General features: G+C 37.0%; 1 protein-coding gene across 1 annotated transcript; it reads left to right on the forward strand.

Moving 5' to 3' along the window:
• The first annotated feature begins 1268 nt into the window (after positions 1–1268).
• On the forward strand, positions 1269–14983 carry LOC106912127 (pregnancy zone protein-like). Its single transcript, XM_088011692.1, has 35 exons — positions 1269–1449; positions 1591–1771; positions 1949–2105; positions 2219–2271; positions 2918–2938; positions 3174–3339; positions 3414–3498; positions 3614–3731; positions 4045–4162; positions 4271–4380; positions 4465–4629; positions 5320–5538; positions 5938–6001; positions 6128–6273; positions 6781–6930; positions 7077–7151; positions 7292–7548; positions 7995–8220; positions 8694–8820; positions 8975–9096; positions 9236–9287; positions 9405–9488; positions 9811–9987; positions 10269–10344; positions 10465–10621; positions 10823–10897; positions 11473–11635; positions 11716–11903; positions 12178–12390; positions 12761–12879; positions 14020–14110; positions 14214–14282; positions 14375–14480; positions 14559–14597; positions 14753–14983. The coding sequence occupies exons 1-35, from the start codon at positions 1370–1372 to the stop codon at positions 14755–14757; spliced, it is 4254 nt and encodes a 1417-aa protein (XP_087867818.1). The 5' UTR covers positions 1269–1369; the 3' UTR covers positions 14758–14983.
• Positions 14984–17397: the final 2414 nt, after the last annotated feature.

Below are 17397 nucleotides of genomic sequence, written 5' to 3' on the forward strand. Positions count from 1 at the left end.
CGAGTGTTTAAAGGGAACAAGCCCCACCCACCAGGGCAGCGAGGAAGTTGGGAGAGCTCCTGGTTGGTGGCGTGTCTCCAAGCCTCGCTCCTGCTCCTTCAATGTGTTTTCTTGTTGGTTAACTTTCCTTTTGTGTTGTTAGGTCTGGGGATCGTTGGCCAAGCCGAGGTTTTCCGGTTTTTGGTTGTAGGGTGAATGATCCGGCGAGGCAGGGCGAGGGGAGCAGCCCGAATCCGACGGCCAACTGCTGGCTGGTTCGTGAATGCTCCCACTCTTTTGTTTATTTGCCACGATTCCCCTGTACCTCTATGTCCAGCCACAGTCTGAATAAAACTTTTGTTTTATATAACTTGGTCTGGACCTTTTATGTTGTGTGCCCTGTGCGGGCCGTTAAGAGCTTCCCAACTTAATTTTTAACAGAGTTACCTGATGAGTCTCATCAGTGACATAATCCTTGAGTGTCTAGCAGCTGATTCCAAGCCTGGCAGCTAATTAGTGGTGTTGTACCTTTCTTTCATCCAGAGCACATCAATTGATGCTGCAGCAGCACTGCGTTATTTAATCATGAATATTTTCCAGACTGAGAATATTCTGGTCACTGGACACTGCCACCTTATTAAAATGACTTTACAATGCAGGAATTTTTGGAGCCGTAAATTTTTAAAACCATGATTCTTTACCTCGATGCGGGTAATCAGCTCCTGCTTGTTTCCTGAGGCGTTCAGAATCTTTGGCAGTTTTCTTGAGTTAATTTTGTTTAGGATTTTGCAACGTTTTGAAGGTTAATTTAAAGGGTTCTAATGAGTATTGGTGGCAATGTAATATTTTATGCCAATATTTTTTTTCTTTTCCTTTTTCTGCTTGAGGACTGATCCTAAGCCAACAGCCATCAGTGACACTAGATTTTCTTCACACCATTTTTTTTGAGTTTCGTGATACACTACACAGCTAACTTTGGAGGTTCCTCCATCTTTTCCATTTCAGTATTTATTTAAATGTTTTCATATGTATTTAAATGTTTTACAAACTTAATTTTTGATTCAGTTTCACGAAAAATGTTTTCTCCTGCAATGCAAGAGTAAAAGACATTACAACGTTAACTCTGTAAATCTTCATATTTCACTGGTGAAACTCATAAAATCCTAATGAGAAGGTAACCGCTGCGAGGGTAAAATGATGTTGAAATCGTGTTATCTCATGTTTAGTTTGGGGATCAAGGTACATATCTGTAAACTGTATACAATTGTAAATGATTTATTTTCTGTAACTCAAACACATGATGATTGGGAGGTTTGTACTGTGTGAGTGAAGGTGGGATGCAGTCCTTGTTATTTGCAGCTCTTTACTCAGAGGATCCCACCAGTCAGTCATGGGTCGTTCTAGGAACCAGATGTCGACATGGACACTGTGCGTGTTCATATGCATGATTGGAGCTAACATGGCCAATCCGTAAGTTTACAAAAATGTCTGGAAGTTCTTTATTTACCATAATTTGTTTTTCAATGTACGGAGTGAATTCAGGTCTGTGGATTTGTCCCATGAGAGTTCAGACCAGTCAGATAACAGCTGTCTGTGTGAATCTGTCTGTAGATATTACATGGTGACCATTCCTGCTGTCCTTGAAGCTGGAGCTCAGACCAAATTCTGTGCCAGTCTCCTTGAGCCCAATGAGACTCTGACCATGACCGTCACTTTGAAGTCAGGAGAAAAAAATACGACTCTTTACGAGAAGACGTCTAGTGAGGAGTTTCATGAATGCATTCAGTTCCAGGTCGACTTTTAAGATGGTTTTGAATCTACTTGACCTTTAATGAAATAGTTTTGAATGCAGTTTTACAGATGTGAACTTTATTAACAAACTGCAGAAATATATCCATGGTTCATGGTTTCACAGATGTTGTTTTGTTTTGTTTTGTTTTCTTATATTACAATTGTTGATTTATTTTAGGTTCCTTTAGTAAAACATAAAGAGGTTCAGAAATTGGAGGTGCAGGTACGAGGAAACACATTTTACTCAGAAGAAGTCAGGAAAGTCCTAATCAAAGCCTACCAACCCATGACCTTCATCCAAACAGACAAACCGATCTACCTCCCTGGACAGACAGGTAATGGGGAACTCCTCTAAAATAAAAACTCTGTTAGATGGATTTGCTTTTTGATTTTGTTATAAATGAGACATTCAGTTGCTAATAGGTGAAATCTTCATGTACTCTCTCAGTACGTTTCAGAGTGGTCACAATGGACACAAAGTTTAGACCAGCCAGCCAACTGGTGAGTTCTCCTTTTTATTTTTAAACTGATATCATTGGGGCTGAATACTTTGTAAATATATCATTTACACTGACATTTGGAGCAGAACACAAGATTGACCATGAAAAGTCATTACTAAATAGAGTGCATATTATCTCTAACCAAAAAAAATCAAATCAATTGTGCAAACAATGCCTGTAAAGCAAATTTGTTTATACTTTAACATTTTGTTGCTGATGCTGTGACAACTCAAATCTTGTAAGCTTAAAAAGTTGAAGAGCAATGAAACATAGATTGTCGCTAAATCAATTAGGCTTTTAAACCATTGGCTGGATTAATTTACTTTGATTGTGTTTGGTTGTGTTTTATAATTGGGATCAAATTAGGAAATATTTAATAGAATTTCCATCTCTCTATATGATTCACTTAATCTGATTTAATATTTCTGATGCATACTGAACCTGTGGATCTTGTGAGGAGCTTTAAGGTGGCATCATCATAAACATCTTGTTAAAGTGAATGAAATTATTGTCACAAACTATTCATATCAATCCAGCAAATTTTACTTTAGAAACCTGTAGAAAATCTGTTGTTTTTTAGAACACCATTATTTTAATGACCCCTAAAATCTATCAAAAGATTACATTTTTCCTTTTTTATCCAACAGTATACCATCATCAAACTTGAGGTAAGAAATCTAAATTGTCTTAAACTCATAGTCTAGTTTTTATATTTAATGGAAGATCACAAGATTATACTTTAAGATTATACTCACTGAATGAAGGCAGCACTTCATTCAGTGAGCAGTGAAAGTGAGCCATTGGTTTCCATTAATGGAAATATTAATTTTGTTCCAATTTCATATGATTTTAAACTTATTAAACATATGGCCCAGTTTTATTTTGATTTATTTTCTTCAACAGGATCCCAACAACAACAGGATTGGACAATGGCTCAATGAAACATCCAACAGCAAAATACTGCAGCTCTCCTACCCCCTAAACTCTGAGGCCCAGGAAGGATACTACAAAATCATTGTGTCAGCAGGAGAAAATAAAATACAGCACAACTTTAAAGTGGAGAAGTATGGTAAGTTTTCTAGTCAATTCCAGAGAGATCTGTCCATTTTGGATTAGATGTAAATGTCTTGTGTTTTTCTCTAGTTCTGCCCAAATTTGATGTAACAATAAATGTAAAAGAAGAAGTCACTGTTGGGCAGGAAGGAATTGAAGCTAAAGTGTGTGGAAAGTAAGTAAGCATTGATCCCTGACTAATGTTCTTTAGAGACCGTAAATCTTTAATAAAAAACAATATGAAATGGTTCTTTTGTGGATGACTTTTTAATCTGTTCTAATTTAAATAGGTACACATACGGACAGCCTGTGCCAGGAAGTGTTACCGTGAAAATGTGCCGACCTTTTTATGATTACATTTCCAAGAGTCAGAGGAAAGAAACTCCTTGTGACATTCAGACACAGAAGGTACGGCTGATTATAGGTTTTTGTTCATGTTACTCAAACGTAGAACTGAAGTCCTGTTAGGTCAAAATTTATTTTAGAGTGCTTTACGTATAGTAATGACAATCACTAATTAAAAAAATCAAAAAGGAACTACAACCGTGTTTTGTCTTTATCTTGGTTTTCTACAAAGAACCTTCAGTTTTTTGCTTGTATCTGTTTCTACCATTTGCTGGCTTTTAGAAATCATGAGGAAAAAGTCATTTCTCCTGATAAATGTTCATATCATCAAGTCATGTTTTAAAATATATGATGATTTTTTGTTTTTTTCTTATAGGCAGACAAAACAGGATGTAGTACTTTTGAATTCCAAATGTCAATTTTCACAAGAGGCGATCGACGAGAATTACAAGATAAACTTGATGTCACTACCACAGTGGAAGAGGAAGGAACAGGTAAGCCTTTTTTGTACAGTGCCTTTATTCTCATTGAAGAGTTTGAATTCGTGATGATATTATTATGCAAGGCATGACTGTTATTACATGGGAGCTTTTCATATTTAGGTACATCACTCTCACAAGTGAAGCAAATTCAAATCTCATATGTTATTGGAAAACTGTCTTTTGTTGATGTTCCAAATGTTTACGATCAAGGCTCAGTGGTGGAGGGAAAGGTAAGAGTAACACTGTGATTTCTTTGTTTTTCTGCATCAAAGATAAAGTACAGCTTAAGTGACACAGTATTGTATTTTCAACAGGTCAAAGCTGTTCACTACAATGACACACCCATGTCACACCAGTCTTTGTACCTATTTAAAAGTACTTGGTCTACACTCGTTCATCAGAAACTGACAACTGACGTCCATGGTTTTGCCTCATTCTCTCTCAGAACTGATGCATTAACAAAAGATATTTTTCTTCGTGTAAGTAAATCACAGCTGTAGACTTAACTCAGTGTGTCATATGTTAACATATTTAAATAAATGGACCAAAAGGCTCCATTCTGTGTAGCCTGGTAAAAACCAACCCGTTTGCACTACATTTTGATTCATACAGAGGGTCCAGGCTCTCTGCTGTTGAGAAACCATTGCTTCCTGGAGGCAAGGCTTGTGTTGAGGTTTTAAACGTTACCCAATTGCTAAAGTTGTCCCATAATGTATGTAATGTGCCAATTCTGTGCAAAGAACCTAATCAGAAACTGCCTATGGTGCAAACAATCATCCTCATCCGATCTGAACCAGGTGGCTGCTAATGTTAATTTAATATCTGGAAGTGTGGTCAAAACTGACTGAATGCTCAAACGTACAACTTCCTTCTCTTCCTCTGCTAAAACTACACTCAATTCTAAAACAGCACAGAAATTCAACAATATTGTTCACAACTACTACTTCTGTTTGGCCCGGTCACACCGGGCCAAACATCGGATTGTCTCCGGTTGTCGACCGGAGACAATCCGAGTCAAGGAGAGAGTCAAAGAAGCAGCAATGTTTTTCGAGCGGAGTTGAACAGGAAGCAAATGGCCAGGCTACAGATTGTGTGATCTGAACAAAAGAAACTAGAATAAATGAAATCTTACTTAATCAGCTCTTTGTAATGTTTTTTTCTTTTAACAGGTTAGCCTCTTACCATCACTATCCTACTCTAGATATAAAGTTCCTCATATTCCGATAGCATCTCACACTATTACAAAGTCTCAACCTCCATCTGTTAAAACAACCAGCTCCCTGAATATAAAAAGCAAGACAATACTTCCCTGTGACAAAGAAACAGAGATCTTTATTGAGTACACTTTGGTGCAGGAATCTCCAGGCTCTGTGGATTTCATTTACCTGGTGAGTCGTATCACAAAATAAAACACAGATTATTACTGTTTTCAGAAGAAGAAATCACACATACAGAGTTATATGCTTAGCGACTAAGTCAAGGTTTAGAAATTAGCCAGTAGAGAAATTGTGCTTAAACCATCCATTAGAAGTGATAAATTAAAAATGACCTGTATAATGTCACAATACAAATATGTTAATGAAAAATAAAACATTAATATTCTAGATTATTGATCAGATCAGAATTTAAAACACACCCATAGTAGTAATTAAAAAAGTGAAAGAAATTTCATTGCAACAACTAGGGCACAATGAATGTTTAGATGGATAGATCTACAATCAGTTAGTGAGGAAATACAGTAAAAAAGTTTTTTTTGTTTTGTTTTGTTTTTTTCTATAACTTCACAGGTTTTATCCAGAGGAGCTATTGCCAGTCAAGGACGAATACTGGTTGAGGTGGAAAATAAATCAGGTGAATAAATAAAATATCAACATTACTAAGTTTTAGATTTGCACAGCCAAGTAATAGTTGACGGTATTATAAATATCCAGTTTCAATGATGACAATTCAAGGATAACATTTGGACTGATTTTTCAGTGAATGAAGGTGAGGTGTCCTTTAAGCTCAACGTGTCTCCAGACTTGGCTCCAGAAGTCCAGATTATGGTTTACGCTGTCCTACCCAGCAAGAAGGTGATCAGTCAAAGTACTGACTTCTCCACTGAGAAATGCTTTAACCATAAGGTAAGTATGGATTTAGATGAATCTGTGAAAAGACTCACAGATTTATGACGATACCAAAGATGTCTGATGGAGAACTCTCTTGGTGATCCGTTTAGTTTGGCTTGAACAAGTCACTATATGTTGTATCAACATAATGATAATGTGAATTTCATTATAAATCACAAATTTATAAACAACCACAAGGTTACATGTATTTAAGTATGTATACAGTACAAGTGCATGTGTACATATAGGAGAGTGTGTATATGTATGTATGTGTGTCTTTTTATTATCTTGATGATGAAACTTCTTAGTCATGTCAAACTATTTATGTCATCATGTTTTCTTCTATTTGTTTCAAATATTTGCATAAGAGAGGGAGCACATAAGGAGAGACTGGAGAGAGAAAATTATTAAATATAATAAGAACAAATGACTGTGATGACTTTTGGTATCTTCCAATTAAAAATAAAATATCTTAATTAAAAATACAACATACATTGTTGTTCTTCTTCTGCTCTTTCTCAGATCTCTCTGGAGTTTTCTTCATCATCAGCTGTTCCAGGAGAGGAGACCAACCTGCAGCTGACGGCTCAGCCTGACTCTCTATGCGGTGTCAGTGCCATCGATCAGAGTGTCCTCATCAAGGAGCCTGGAAAGACTCTGGATGCAGAGAAGGTAACTCCTAAATATTAGGAGGCTTTTTCTTCCATCTTTCAGATGAACATGATAAAGGGGATGCTTTAAATTTATTTTTCCATATTGAAACTGCTCAGCGAACATCTGTTTCTAGATTATTACTTTAAAACGTGTTTCTTTTTCAGATATTTCGTTTGCTGCCTGTCAGAAAAGTATCAGAAATACCATCTGAGGTTGTGGAACCTACAGATTGTTTACTAGTGAGTCCAAAGAGAAAATATTCTTTTTTGTGAACTTTTATGTTCTAAGGAACTATTGCTGTCCCTGTGTTGCTTAAAACTGAACAACCCATTTTACATGAAGGCTTTGTTAACTCACCTTTTCATGCTGTGTGTGGCAGGATATGGAGAGATTGGGACTGAAGATGGCAACAAACCTGTTTACTGGATCCTTACAATGTTCTAAAATTGTGGCTTCTGAGTTCACTATGTATTATAAGTATGGTATGAATGTATGGCAACCCCTAAATAGCAAGTTCGTAGTAAAAAACCTACAAGTTGTAGACTTTGAAGGTGAAGCAGAAGAGATCTTAGAACCCATAAAGACAGTTCGCACCTTTTTTCCTGAATCTTGGATATGGGACTTGGTGGAAACTGGGTAAGCCAGAGGGATCATTAGATCCTAAAAACAAAACATTGTATTTAGCTACTATTATTCTATGCAGGTATAATTTATTTTTATGTATTTTTTTTATCTATGTGCACTTTTAGGCTCTGAACAAAATGTCCTGTTATCAGTATGTCTTTATCTCAATCAATAAATCATATTTTAGAAATTATATTTGTAAACAAAAATCTGCCATGTTTTAATTCTGCTCTACATTTCTATTCTGACATGATAATAATATAGATGTGGCACTTTGAGAATCCCACATCTGATTTTTGTTCACCCAGATTTATAATTACTAAATCACACACTGTAGTTTCATCATTTGACAAAGCTGTCAAATTGTTACTTACTCAACAATGAGTTTTTGTTTTAAAATTCTTTATTCTATTAAATTGTGTTTCATGAATTGACAGATTGTGTATCTGTTGATCCAGATCTTCTGGAACCAAGAATGTGTCCCTCACTGTCCCAGACACCATCACCACCTGGGAGACGGAGACTTTCTGTTTGTCCCCTCAAGGTTTTGGTTTGGCTCCTCGTCAGAATCTCACTGTCTTCCAGCCTTTCTTCCTGGAGCTCACCCTGCCCTACTCCATCATCCGGGGGGAGAACTTTGAGCTGAAGGCAACCGTCTTCAACTACCTGACCAAATGCATCATGGTAATTTCCCTTAAGTGGATGGAACAAATGGAAGAAAATCATTGAATAATGCTTCCTCTACGACTGTGAAAAGATAAGAAATAAACAGGAAATAAATAAAAAAAGTTATAAATAAAAACATAATACAATAAATTAAAATAATAAATAAATTTAAATAATGCATAATAAAGAGGAAAAGAAGATATGTTCTATCACTTTATCATATCTGAAATCATTTCACTTAAAATGTTTAAATAATTTTGCGTACATTACTGAAATATCAGATGGTAAGTTTTGTAAGACTGCTTTTTGGTTGTATTTGAAGCACTTATATAATTACTCTAAAAGTTATGGGTTTTTCAAACTGTGTAAAATGTATCTGGATTATAATAAGATATTTACAGTATGAATCAGTATGAGTCAGTTTTAAAACATGTTAAACTCTGATTCTCTGGTTGTCGAACTAATTTAAACAATATATTTCTCTTGAATAGGTTAGAGTGACCGCCGCCCCCTCCTCAGATTACAGCCTCACCCCCCTCTCTGGGAACCAATACACATCCTGTCTATGTGCCAACGACCAGAAGACCCTCAGCTGGACCATGAATCCCACCGCCTTAGGTGAGGATCACATTACTGACCTGTGACTGGCTGAAAGAACTGATCACAATTCAAACATAGGATATTAATTTTCTCCCATGCTCCTCCAACCTCATTTTGTGATCCTTTAGAAGTTACAGCAGCTGAACATTTGATCTCTAATGATGTTTTTCAGGAGTTGTGAACGTGACTGTGACTGCTGAGGCTGTTCCTTCCCACATTTCTTGTGGCAATGAGATTGTGAACGTTCCTGAAAGAGGACGTGTTGACGTTGTCACACGTTCTCTCATCGTTAAGGTTGGTGGCATTAAACAAGACAACCATTAAATGGCATTGGAACAGTTTTTGGCATTTTACCAGATTTGAAAATAATCTCAACTAATAAAACTAAAACTGGAACTCATCTTGAAGTTTTCCTCATGTCTCTGTCACTCAGGCTGAAGGAATTGAAATATCAAAGACTTACAACTGGCTGGTGTTTCCCAAAGGTCAGTGTGTCTTTCCATTTTTTTTTTTTTTGCTATTTTATTTCTATTTAGGACTCGTGGTGTGTTTGTTTTCACTTCTATCTAGGTTATTTAATATAGTTGTTTCTGTCTGCACAGATAAAGCTTTGACAGAAGAAACAGAGATACGCCTCCCTGACAATGTGATCGAGGGATCGGCCAGTGTGACGGTGTCGGTGCTGGGTAAACTTAGTTTAGAAAATTGTTTTCCAGAATATTTCTTAAAAATTTCTGAGCTTGTTTTACAATATATTTTCGATATGATGTTAAGCTAATATGTAGAAAAAAGTAGGATTATTAGTGTCTCCATCTGTGGCTCTTCCAAATTGAACTGTTTTGTCCCAAGCAGAAAAAACTCACTTACATGTAGATTACTGTCAGTGTAAAGTGATAGAAATCTAAAGCACAAGGTATTTCATGAGACTGGTGAGCTAATTTAACGAATGCTGTCATTTCTTAAAGTCAGGTCAGTGTTATGTTTAAATGAGTGTGGGTTTCTGTACAGGTGACATTATGGGCCGCGCTCTGAAGAACATTGATGACCTGCTGCGGATGCCCTATGGATGTGGGGAGCAGAACATGGCTCTTCTGGCACCAAACATCTATATTCTAGAATATCTACAAAGTTCACAGCAGCTGACCGCAGCCATTAAGGAAAAGGCTTCTAACTTCTTAACCAGTGGCAAGTCTAATAATGTAGCTGCTGTAATCAAATATTTAGGATGCCCAAGTTCATTCATCAGTTAATATTACAAGAGTGTCAGTTCCTGTATGGGTCCTCCGAGGGTTGGGGTCTAACCTACTCTGAAAATAAACCCAATTATGACCCCCTCAACAGCTCCATGAGGGCAAAGAGTCGATCTACATCTCTAGAATCATAATTAAGCTACTTTGCTCCTTGTATGTCCAAGGTTTGGCTGGTAAACCTGATTGTGTACATCTCATCACATTTCTGTTCTTTAGGCTACCAGAGACAGCTGAACTACAAAGACAGTGAAGGTGCTTATAGCACATTTGGGACAGGACCTGGAATCACCTGGTGAGAACATCACTGAACCATCACCATGTTCTCTGTTACTTTTATTTGTTTTTTATCTAGTTTCCAAATCTAGAATCTGTCTTTACTCTGTACATGCTGACTTATCTTGTTCTTTATTAGGCTGACAGCTTTTGTCCTGAGATCTTTTTATAAAGCTCAATCTTTCGTCTACATCGACCCAACAAAGATTGACCAATCAAAGTCTTGGCTGGAACGAAAACAACGTCGCAGTGGCTGTTTTGAACAGTCAGGACGACTCTTTGACAAAAGTATGAAGGTATGTCAGTTATTCCCAGGTGTATTTGACACCATAAATAAACCTCCAACTTGAAGAGGTACAAGTTCTGCTTAAATAACAGTTAAATTTATTTTTAAAGTTGTTGCTGCAACAAAAACTTATTTCTTTACAGCTTCTTTCCCTGTATTTTGAACATCCACTAATAAATATCATGCTCTTTGTGATGCTTCGTCTCCACAGGGAGGGGTGTCAGATGAAGTCACACTTAGTGCTTACATCACTGCTGCCTTTTTGGAAATGAAAATATCCACAAATGTAAGTCAATAAATCCTAAAAGAGCCAAGACTTACTGGGCTACTTTTAGCCTGTCATTTATGATATTACAATTAAAATAACTTATTTATGCAATTCATAATCTTTATTTATATCTTTATTTCTGTTTCTAACATGAAATTAGGCTAAGCTTTTTTTTATGTCTTTGGGTTTCTGAAGTTGTTTTGTAATGTCGAGAATTTTAAACAATAAATTATCAAAATTGCTCATTTTAAATGTATAAACTTAGACCTAAGGGCAAAAAGCAAATGTTTGAATTCTTAACAGAAAGCAATGCAGATTTGACAACACAGACTTGAGAAAATGTTTATTACAGTCATTCGAGACTTTAAATTTTTACTTGTAAATATACCTGCACTACAATCTAGCTTAAAATGTAACTAAAAAAATCAACATTTCTTCCAAATACCACTAGAGTGGAGTGAAGTACTGCCAGTACTACAAACACCACATGTCACAGTGTAGGTTCTAGAAGATGAAGATTGTAACTGTGCCTCAAAAAATAACTTGTTGCTTTAAACCTGAAAATATTTCTATGTTCTTGTATTCTGTTAAAGGACCTTGTTGTCAGGAAGAGTCTGTCCTGCCTCAGAGAGTCCATCAATACCTTCAGCAACACCTACACCACAGCTCTGCTGGCGTACGTCTTCACTCTGGCTGGAGACATGGAGACCAGAAATCACCTCCTGCAGCACCTCGACTCAGTCGCAATAAAACAAGGTGAGTTCTGGTGGGAATGATTCAGAGTTCATAGCCATGTCTTCATTAATGCTTCTTGTTTGTGGGTGACTGTTTATTAGGGAGCTCCATCCACTGGTCTCAGACAGCAGCAGAAACATCTGCCTCTCTGTCTGTGGAAATCAGCTCCTATGTGCTGCTGGCCAAACTCTCTTCCTCCCCCACTGCTGAAGACCTGGGTTACGCCTCAGGCATTGTTAGGTGGCTGACGACCCAACAGAACCAATATGGTGGCTTCTCCTCCACTCAGGTGTAACAATCAGATTTTATCTTGATGCAAATGCCTTTTTTTACTTTGTGTGACAGAATTTGACATATTTTGCTGATGTATACAAGCATTTTACAGAATATTTAGAAGTATGTAATGCCTTGCTGAAACTGATAACTGAATGTGTTAACTCATTTTGGACATAACGGTACATGTTTTGCTTAGATTCTGTTACCAGACAAAAATTCACTGTATGTTTTTGTGTTTATTTCCTGTCATGGTTCTGGTGGGACATCTTGTACGTTGTGTGTTGTAGGACACGGTGGTGGCTCTTCAGGCTCTGTCCCTCTACTCCAGTCTGGTGTTCAGCCCTGAAGGTTCCAGCACAGTGACAGTTCAGACTCCCAGCGGTCAGCTGACGTTTGATGTGAACCCAGACAACAAACTGCTGTACCAGGAGAAGATGCTGCAGAATGTAACAGGAAAGTACAGCCTGGAGGTGACGGGGACTGCATGTGCCTCGGTGCAGGTCAGTGAACGCATCATGACAGACCAACACAAAGCAGCACATGACTGTGAAAGAGAACAATCTGACAAGTGGTGTGTGTTTGAATTCAACCTCCTGATTGAAACCACCTTCTTTCAGTTTTGCAAACCGAGACTTTGAGCATTTTACTCAAGTTTCTGTGGGACGTAGCTCAAGTCAAGTTGGACGGAGGCCATTTTCTCTATCTCACTTAAATTACATTGACGCTTGTGTTTGTATAAAAGATTTCAAGAGATATGAACACTTCTGCAAAACACTTTGTATTCAATAGATTTAACTATTGACTTTTGATTGGTTAGATCTTGTTTTATTCTCTAAAGTATCCAACCTTTCTTGGCTACCTGCTCCTCAGATTTCTCTGCGGTACAACACCCCACCTCCTACTGACGCCTCCACTCTGAGTTTGGAGGTAAAACCACAATCTGACTCCTCTGGCAAAATGCCTAAAGTCACTCTGAGCCTCCTGTCCCAGTAAGTGATTAATGCACTTAAAAAAATATTATAAATACATTGGAATAAAAACAGTCTTTATTCAAAGGGGAAATCATGATGTAACCGCAGCATCAGGTACAAAAGTTAACACAAAATCTTAATGTGTTAAAAACAATATCTAAAAAACACATAAATAAGATTAACAATAATGATAATATACTGCTGAAGACTATAACAAAAAATTATGTGAAATTATTAGAAATCGGCATATATGGTTCATGATCTAGCAGGGGTGTCAAACATACGGCCCGCGGGCCGGAACCGGCCTGCCGAACGATTTAGTCCGGCCCGGGGGCTCAATGCATTATCATTATTCATGAAAAAACATATACTTCGTTTAATTGAAAATCTGCAGTTCCTATACTGTCCACGAGGGGCGCTGTGTTTTATTCAGCACACACAACATGATGCAACACTGCAGCGGAACTAACAGCAGATGGCAGCACTGAGCTTCAGGTTCTATAAACAAGTTCGATTCTATGCTTTACCAGCTTTTTATTTTGGCCCTGGCAACCTCATACTTCTCGTGCATGCTAACATACATACATGTTATGTATGCAAGTTTTTCTATATGTATGCATTTTATGCATCAACAAATGTACTTAATCAAATGTCTGTTTAAAACAGCTGACACTTAAGATTTCAAATGTGTGAAGCCAGATAATTTGTTCAAATTGCTTCCCAGATGTTGAAAATTGATTTTAAGTCTTGTGATGCAGGACAGTGTTTTTAAGTTCCAAAAACTGTGAATAAATGTTTTGCAACATTGTACAGTCACTGAGATCAGTTCTTATGCACAATGCACTTAAATAGATGCTTAACTGAGTAAAAGTGTTGTTGAAATTGCAGATACCTTTCTTAAAAACTGAGATTATTCATAATATATTTTGTAAAAGTGAAATTCGTTTAATATAAAAATCAACAAGTCCACTTTTATTGGTTCTATTTAATCTTGCAATGCGTTTACTTGTGTGGCCCCCTGCAGATCAGATTAAGCTGTATGTGGCCCCTAAACCAAAATGAGTTTGACACCCCTGATCTAAGGGATTTGCGACTATAGAATTTTTTTGTGTAAATAGTTAAATTAACTCCACCAGCATAATGATTGTTGTCTTTCAGGTACAATGGAAAAGATGCCAGTACTAACATGGTGATCCTGGATATCGCCTTTCTCTCAGGATTTATCCCTGACCCTCAGTCTTTGAAGAATGTGAGTTAAAGCAGTGACTTTAACCTAAACCTGGTGCTGATAGAATACCTGACCTGAGTTCACAGTGATAATAATAAGGCTGCTGAATGTTTTCTCCTCACAGCTTGAAGGAGCTCAGCTGGTGGATCGGGTTGAACACAAGGACGGCCATGTTGTGGTGTACTTACAGAAGGTGAGACCAGTCAGCAGCTCAGAACAAGACATGATGACAGATAATGTAGTCTTTACATTATCTGTAAATTTCTGTTTTGGTCTTGTTTTTAGCTTACAAAGGGGGTACCGGTGAACCACAGCCTGGTTCTCCTACAGCAGATCCCTGTGCAGAACCTCAAACCAGCAGTGATCGCCCTCTATGACTACTACCAGCCCAGTAAACACAGAACACACTTTGAGTCACACTGACCTCAGGTTATTATTTAACTTTCATCACTACCTTATTCTCTCCCAGGTGACCGGGCTGAGAGAGAGTATATTGCGGCGAATCAAGGTAAAAATATTACAACATCAAACCAAAACATATCGATAGTCTTATTAAAGTAATGGTGTCAATATGCGTAGTTGAAAATATTGTCTCAGTGTGGAAAAAATATTTGACTGCAATTGTTCTTAAATGTAACATAGGTTTTTTTTCTTCTCTTCCAGCTTAAAGTGTGACGTGCCATCAGTCCTGAAGTTGTTTGCTGATTTTGTTCTATAAAATGGAACTAAAATGTATTTTCGTAGGGATACTTTTGCATGTAGTATCTCTAAAACATTTTAATCACAGTAATCATGCTAAATGTTTTACAAATGATTACATAATCTATTCATTTATCTTTTGCTTTTACATTAATATTGTAACTATGCAGTGTTGGGAATAAAAAATTGCATCAATGTTTGGCTTACATTATTATTATTAAATGTGATTGTTATATATTTATAACAGATGATGAGTTTTGGTTAATGTCAGGTTGTCATAACAAAGACATTTAGAATAATGTAATTATAATGCAATAATAACTTCGCATGAAAGTGTCATTATTTACCAAATGAGACTTTATGGCAACAGTCATAATTATTCATAAAGACTTATTCATGTTTATGACAGGGTCATGTAAGTCTTATTCACACCCCTTCTAATAAAGTATTTCCAGATTTTCTTTTGAACAGCAAATAAAATGTGTTAAACTATAAGGGCTTACTGTACTATCCAGGTTGGTGTAAGATTTTTACAATGTATTAAACTTGACTAAAAGTACTGTTGTGTCATAGTATTAACATGATAGTTTAAAATTAAATATTATAAAATTTTATTTGTGTAAAACTTTGTACTATCCTGGTAAGGCACCTGTAACAAAGGAATCGGTGACTATGAATCTTTACAATTAAATAGCGCATCAGAACTAGGTTCAACTCAGGAGGAGCGAGGGAAACTACGGAGCCCCCCAGGGGACATGGGGAATTTTTTTTCTTTTGCGTTCCCTCGCAAAACTTTTGCGTCCCCTCGCAATACTTTTGCGTTCCCTCGCAATACTTTTGCGTTCCCTCGCAATAATCTACTGATCAGTTCATGCGGCATAATTGATACTATAAGCCTTTTTTACGGTGGCCGCCGTACTTTCTGCTTTAATATAAGCTTATAAGGTTTTTCCACGGACTATTGAGTTATTATCGCGGGGTAATAAGTCATCTGATTGTGTCTCTATTGTGTTCGTAGTCTGAATGGTTTAAAGGGCTCCTTTCTGTGCCGTTCCATCTTAGCCTTAACAGAAATAAACATGCAGTAAATAAATCGATTTTCAATCAGTTTTTTTGCACCAAAGCGTTAATAATAATAAACATGTTTTCACTGAGGCTCTATAAGAGCAATATGAATGAAATAAGTAATTATTGATATGACAGGAGCAGCGGCTTTGACACCTGGTGGTGGGCGTGTCGATGTGGGAGTGACTGTCATGAAGTATGAATGGGAAGGTGACGCTGCTGGCTCAGCGGGTGAGCTGGGTGGTCAGTCCTCGCAAAGTTTGGAGCGTAATAAAAATTTAGAAAATCGATAATTGTGACAGAACAAAGAAGAGGTTAGGAGTTGATTGATACACGGACAGATGAGATTCCCCGAGTTAATCCAGTGCGGCCGTCTACCACCATTAGTTTGCTGTGTCTTATAATATAAAACGTGTTTATTATTATTAACGCTTTGGTGCAAAAAACTGAAAATCGATTTATTTACTGCATGTTTATTTCTGTTAAGGCTAAGATGGAACGGCACAGAAAGCAGCCCTTTAAACCATTCAGACACGAACACAATAGAGACACAATCAGATGACTTATTACGCCGCGATAATAACTCAATAGTCCGTGGAAAAACCTTATAAGCTTATATTAAAGCAGAAAGTACGGCGGCCACCGTAAAAAAGGCTTATAGTATCAATTATGCCGCATGAACTGATCAGTAGATTATTGCGAGGGAACGCAAAAGTTTTGCGAGGGGACGCAAAAGTTTTGCGAGGGAACGCAAAACCTTTTGCGAGGGAACGCAAAAGTTTTGCGAGGGAACGCAAAAGAAAAAAAATTCCCCCATGTCCCCTGGGGGGCTCCGTAAGTATCAAGGCGCAATATTAGCAGAATAGCCTTTCAGAGTTAGCCGTAAGCATTGCTAATTTTCATATAAACAAGTATCTCCGATTGTTTTTTTTTTCTTTCAACATTGAACTATAAAATGAAATCACAATATAACTTTTAATACATAACAGCAAAATATTAGCTTGTGGCTAATCGATAGCTAACGAAGAAAATTATAGCACAGAACTCACCGGAGATTCGCATCAAAAAACAAATAAATGTAATATCAAAAACAAAGTTCTCCCGGGTCCGGTTATACAGGAATCGAAAAATCAACCATAGATGAAAACTAGTTCTTGAAATGACCACAAAACGTTTCTTCCAGTTTCTTCTTCTGGTTATTCTAGTCCGTATTCTGCGGCATATCAATGTAGTTATAGACTACTTGAAACCATTTACTGCCACCTATAGACAATGTAGTGTATTACAGGCTATAATTCATATTTGTTAAATTAACATGGGTTACATTTGTTTTTTTAACAGCATTCAGCCAGTTTGTAGCTTCCCAACTTAACTACACAGCTAACTTTGGAGGTTCATCCATCTTTTCCATTTCAGTATTTATTTAAATGTTTTACGAACTTAATTTTTGATTCAGTTTCCTGAAAAATATTGTTTTCTCCTGCAATGCAAGAGTAAAAGACATTACAACATTAACTCTGTAAATCTTCATATTTCGCTGGTGA

The sequence above is a fragment of the Poecilia mexicana genome, unplaced genomic scaffold (genome assembly GCF_051168715.1).
Source record: "Poecilia mexicana isolate PSO_F unplaced genomic scaffold, ASM5116871v1 scaffold_13, whole genome shotgun sequence".
NCBI classification, from domain to species: domain Eukaryota; kingdom Metazoa; phylum Chordata; class Actinopteri; order Cyprinodontiformes; family Poeciliidae; genus Poecilia; species Poecilia mexicana.

Coding starts and splice junctions, on each gene's coding strand:
- LOC106912127 (XM_088011692.1), top strand. CDS start 1,370: ATGGGTCGTTCTAGGAACCAGATGTCGACATGGACACTGTGCGTGTTC. Junction 4,163..4,270: donor AGTGGAAGAGGAAGGAACAG/GTAAGCCTTTTT, acceptor TTTCATATTTAG/GTACATCACTCTCACAAGTG. Junction 6,931..7,076: donor AGACTCTGGATGCAGAGAAG/GTAACTCCTAAA, acceptor TTTCTTTTTCAG/ATATTTCGTTTGCTGCCTGT.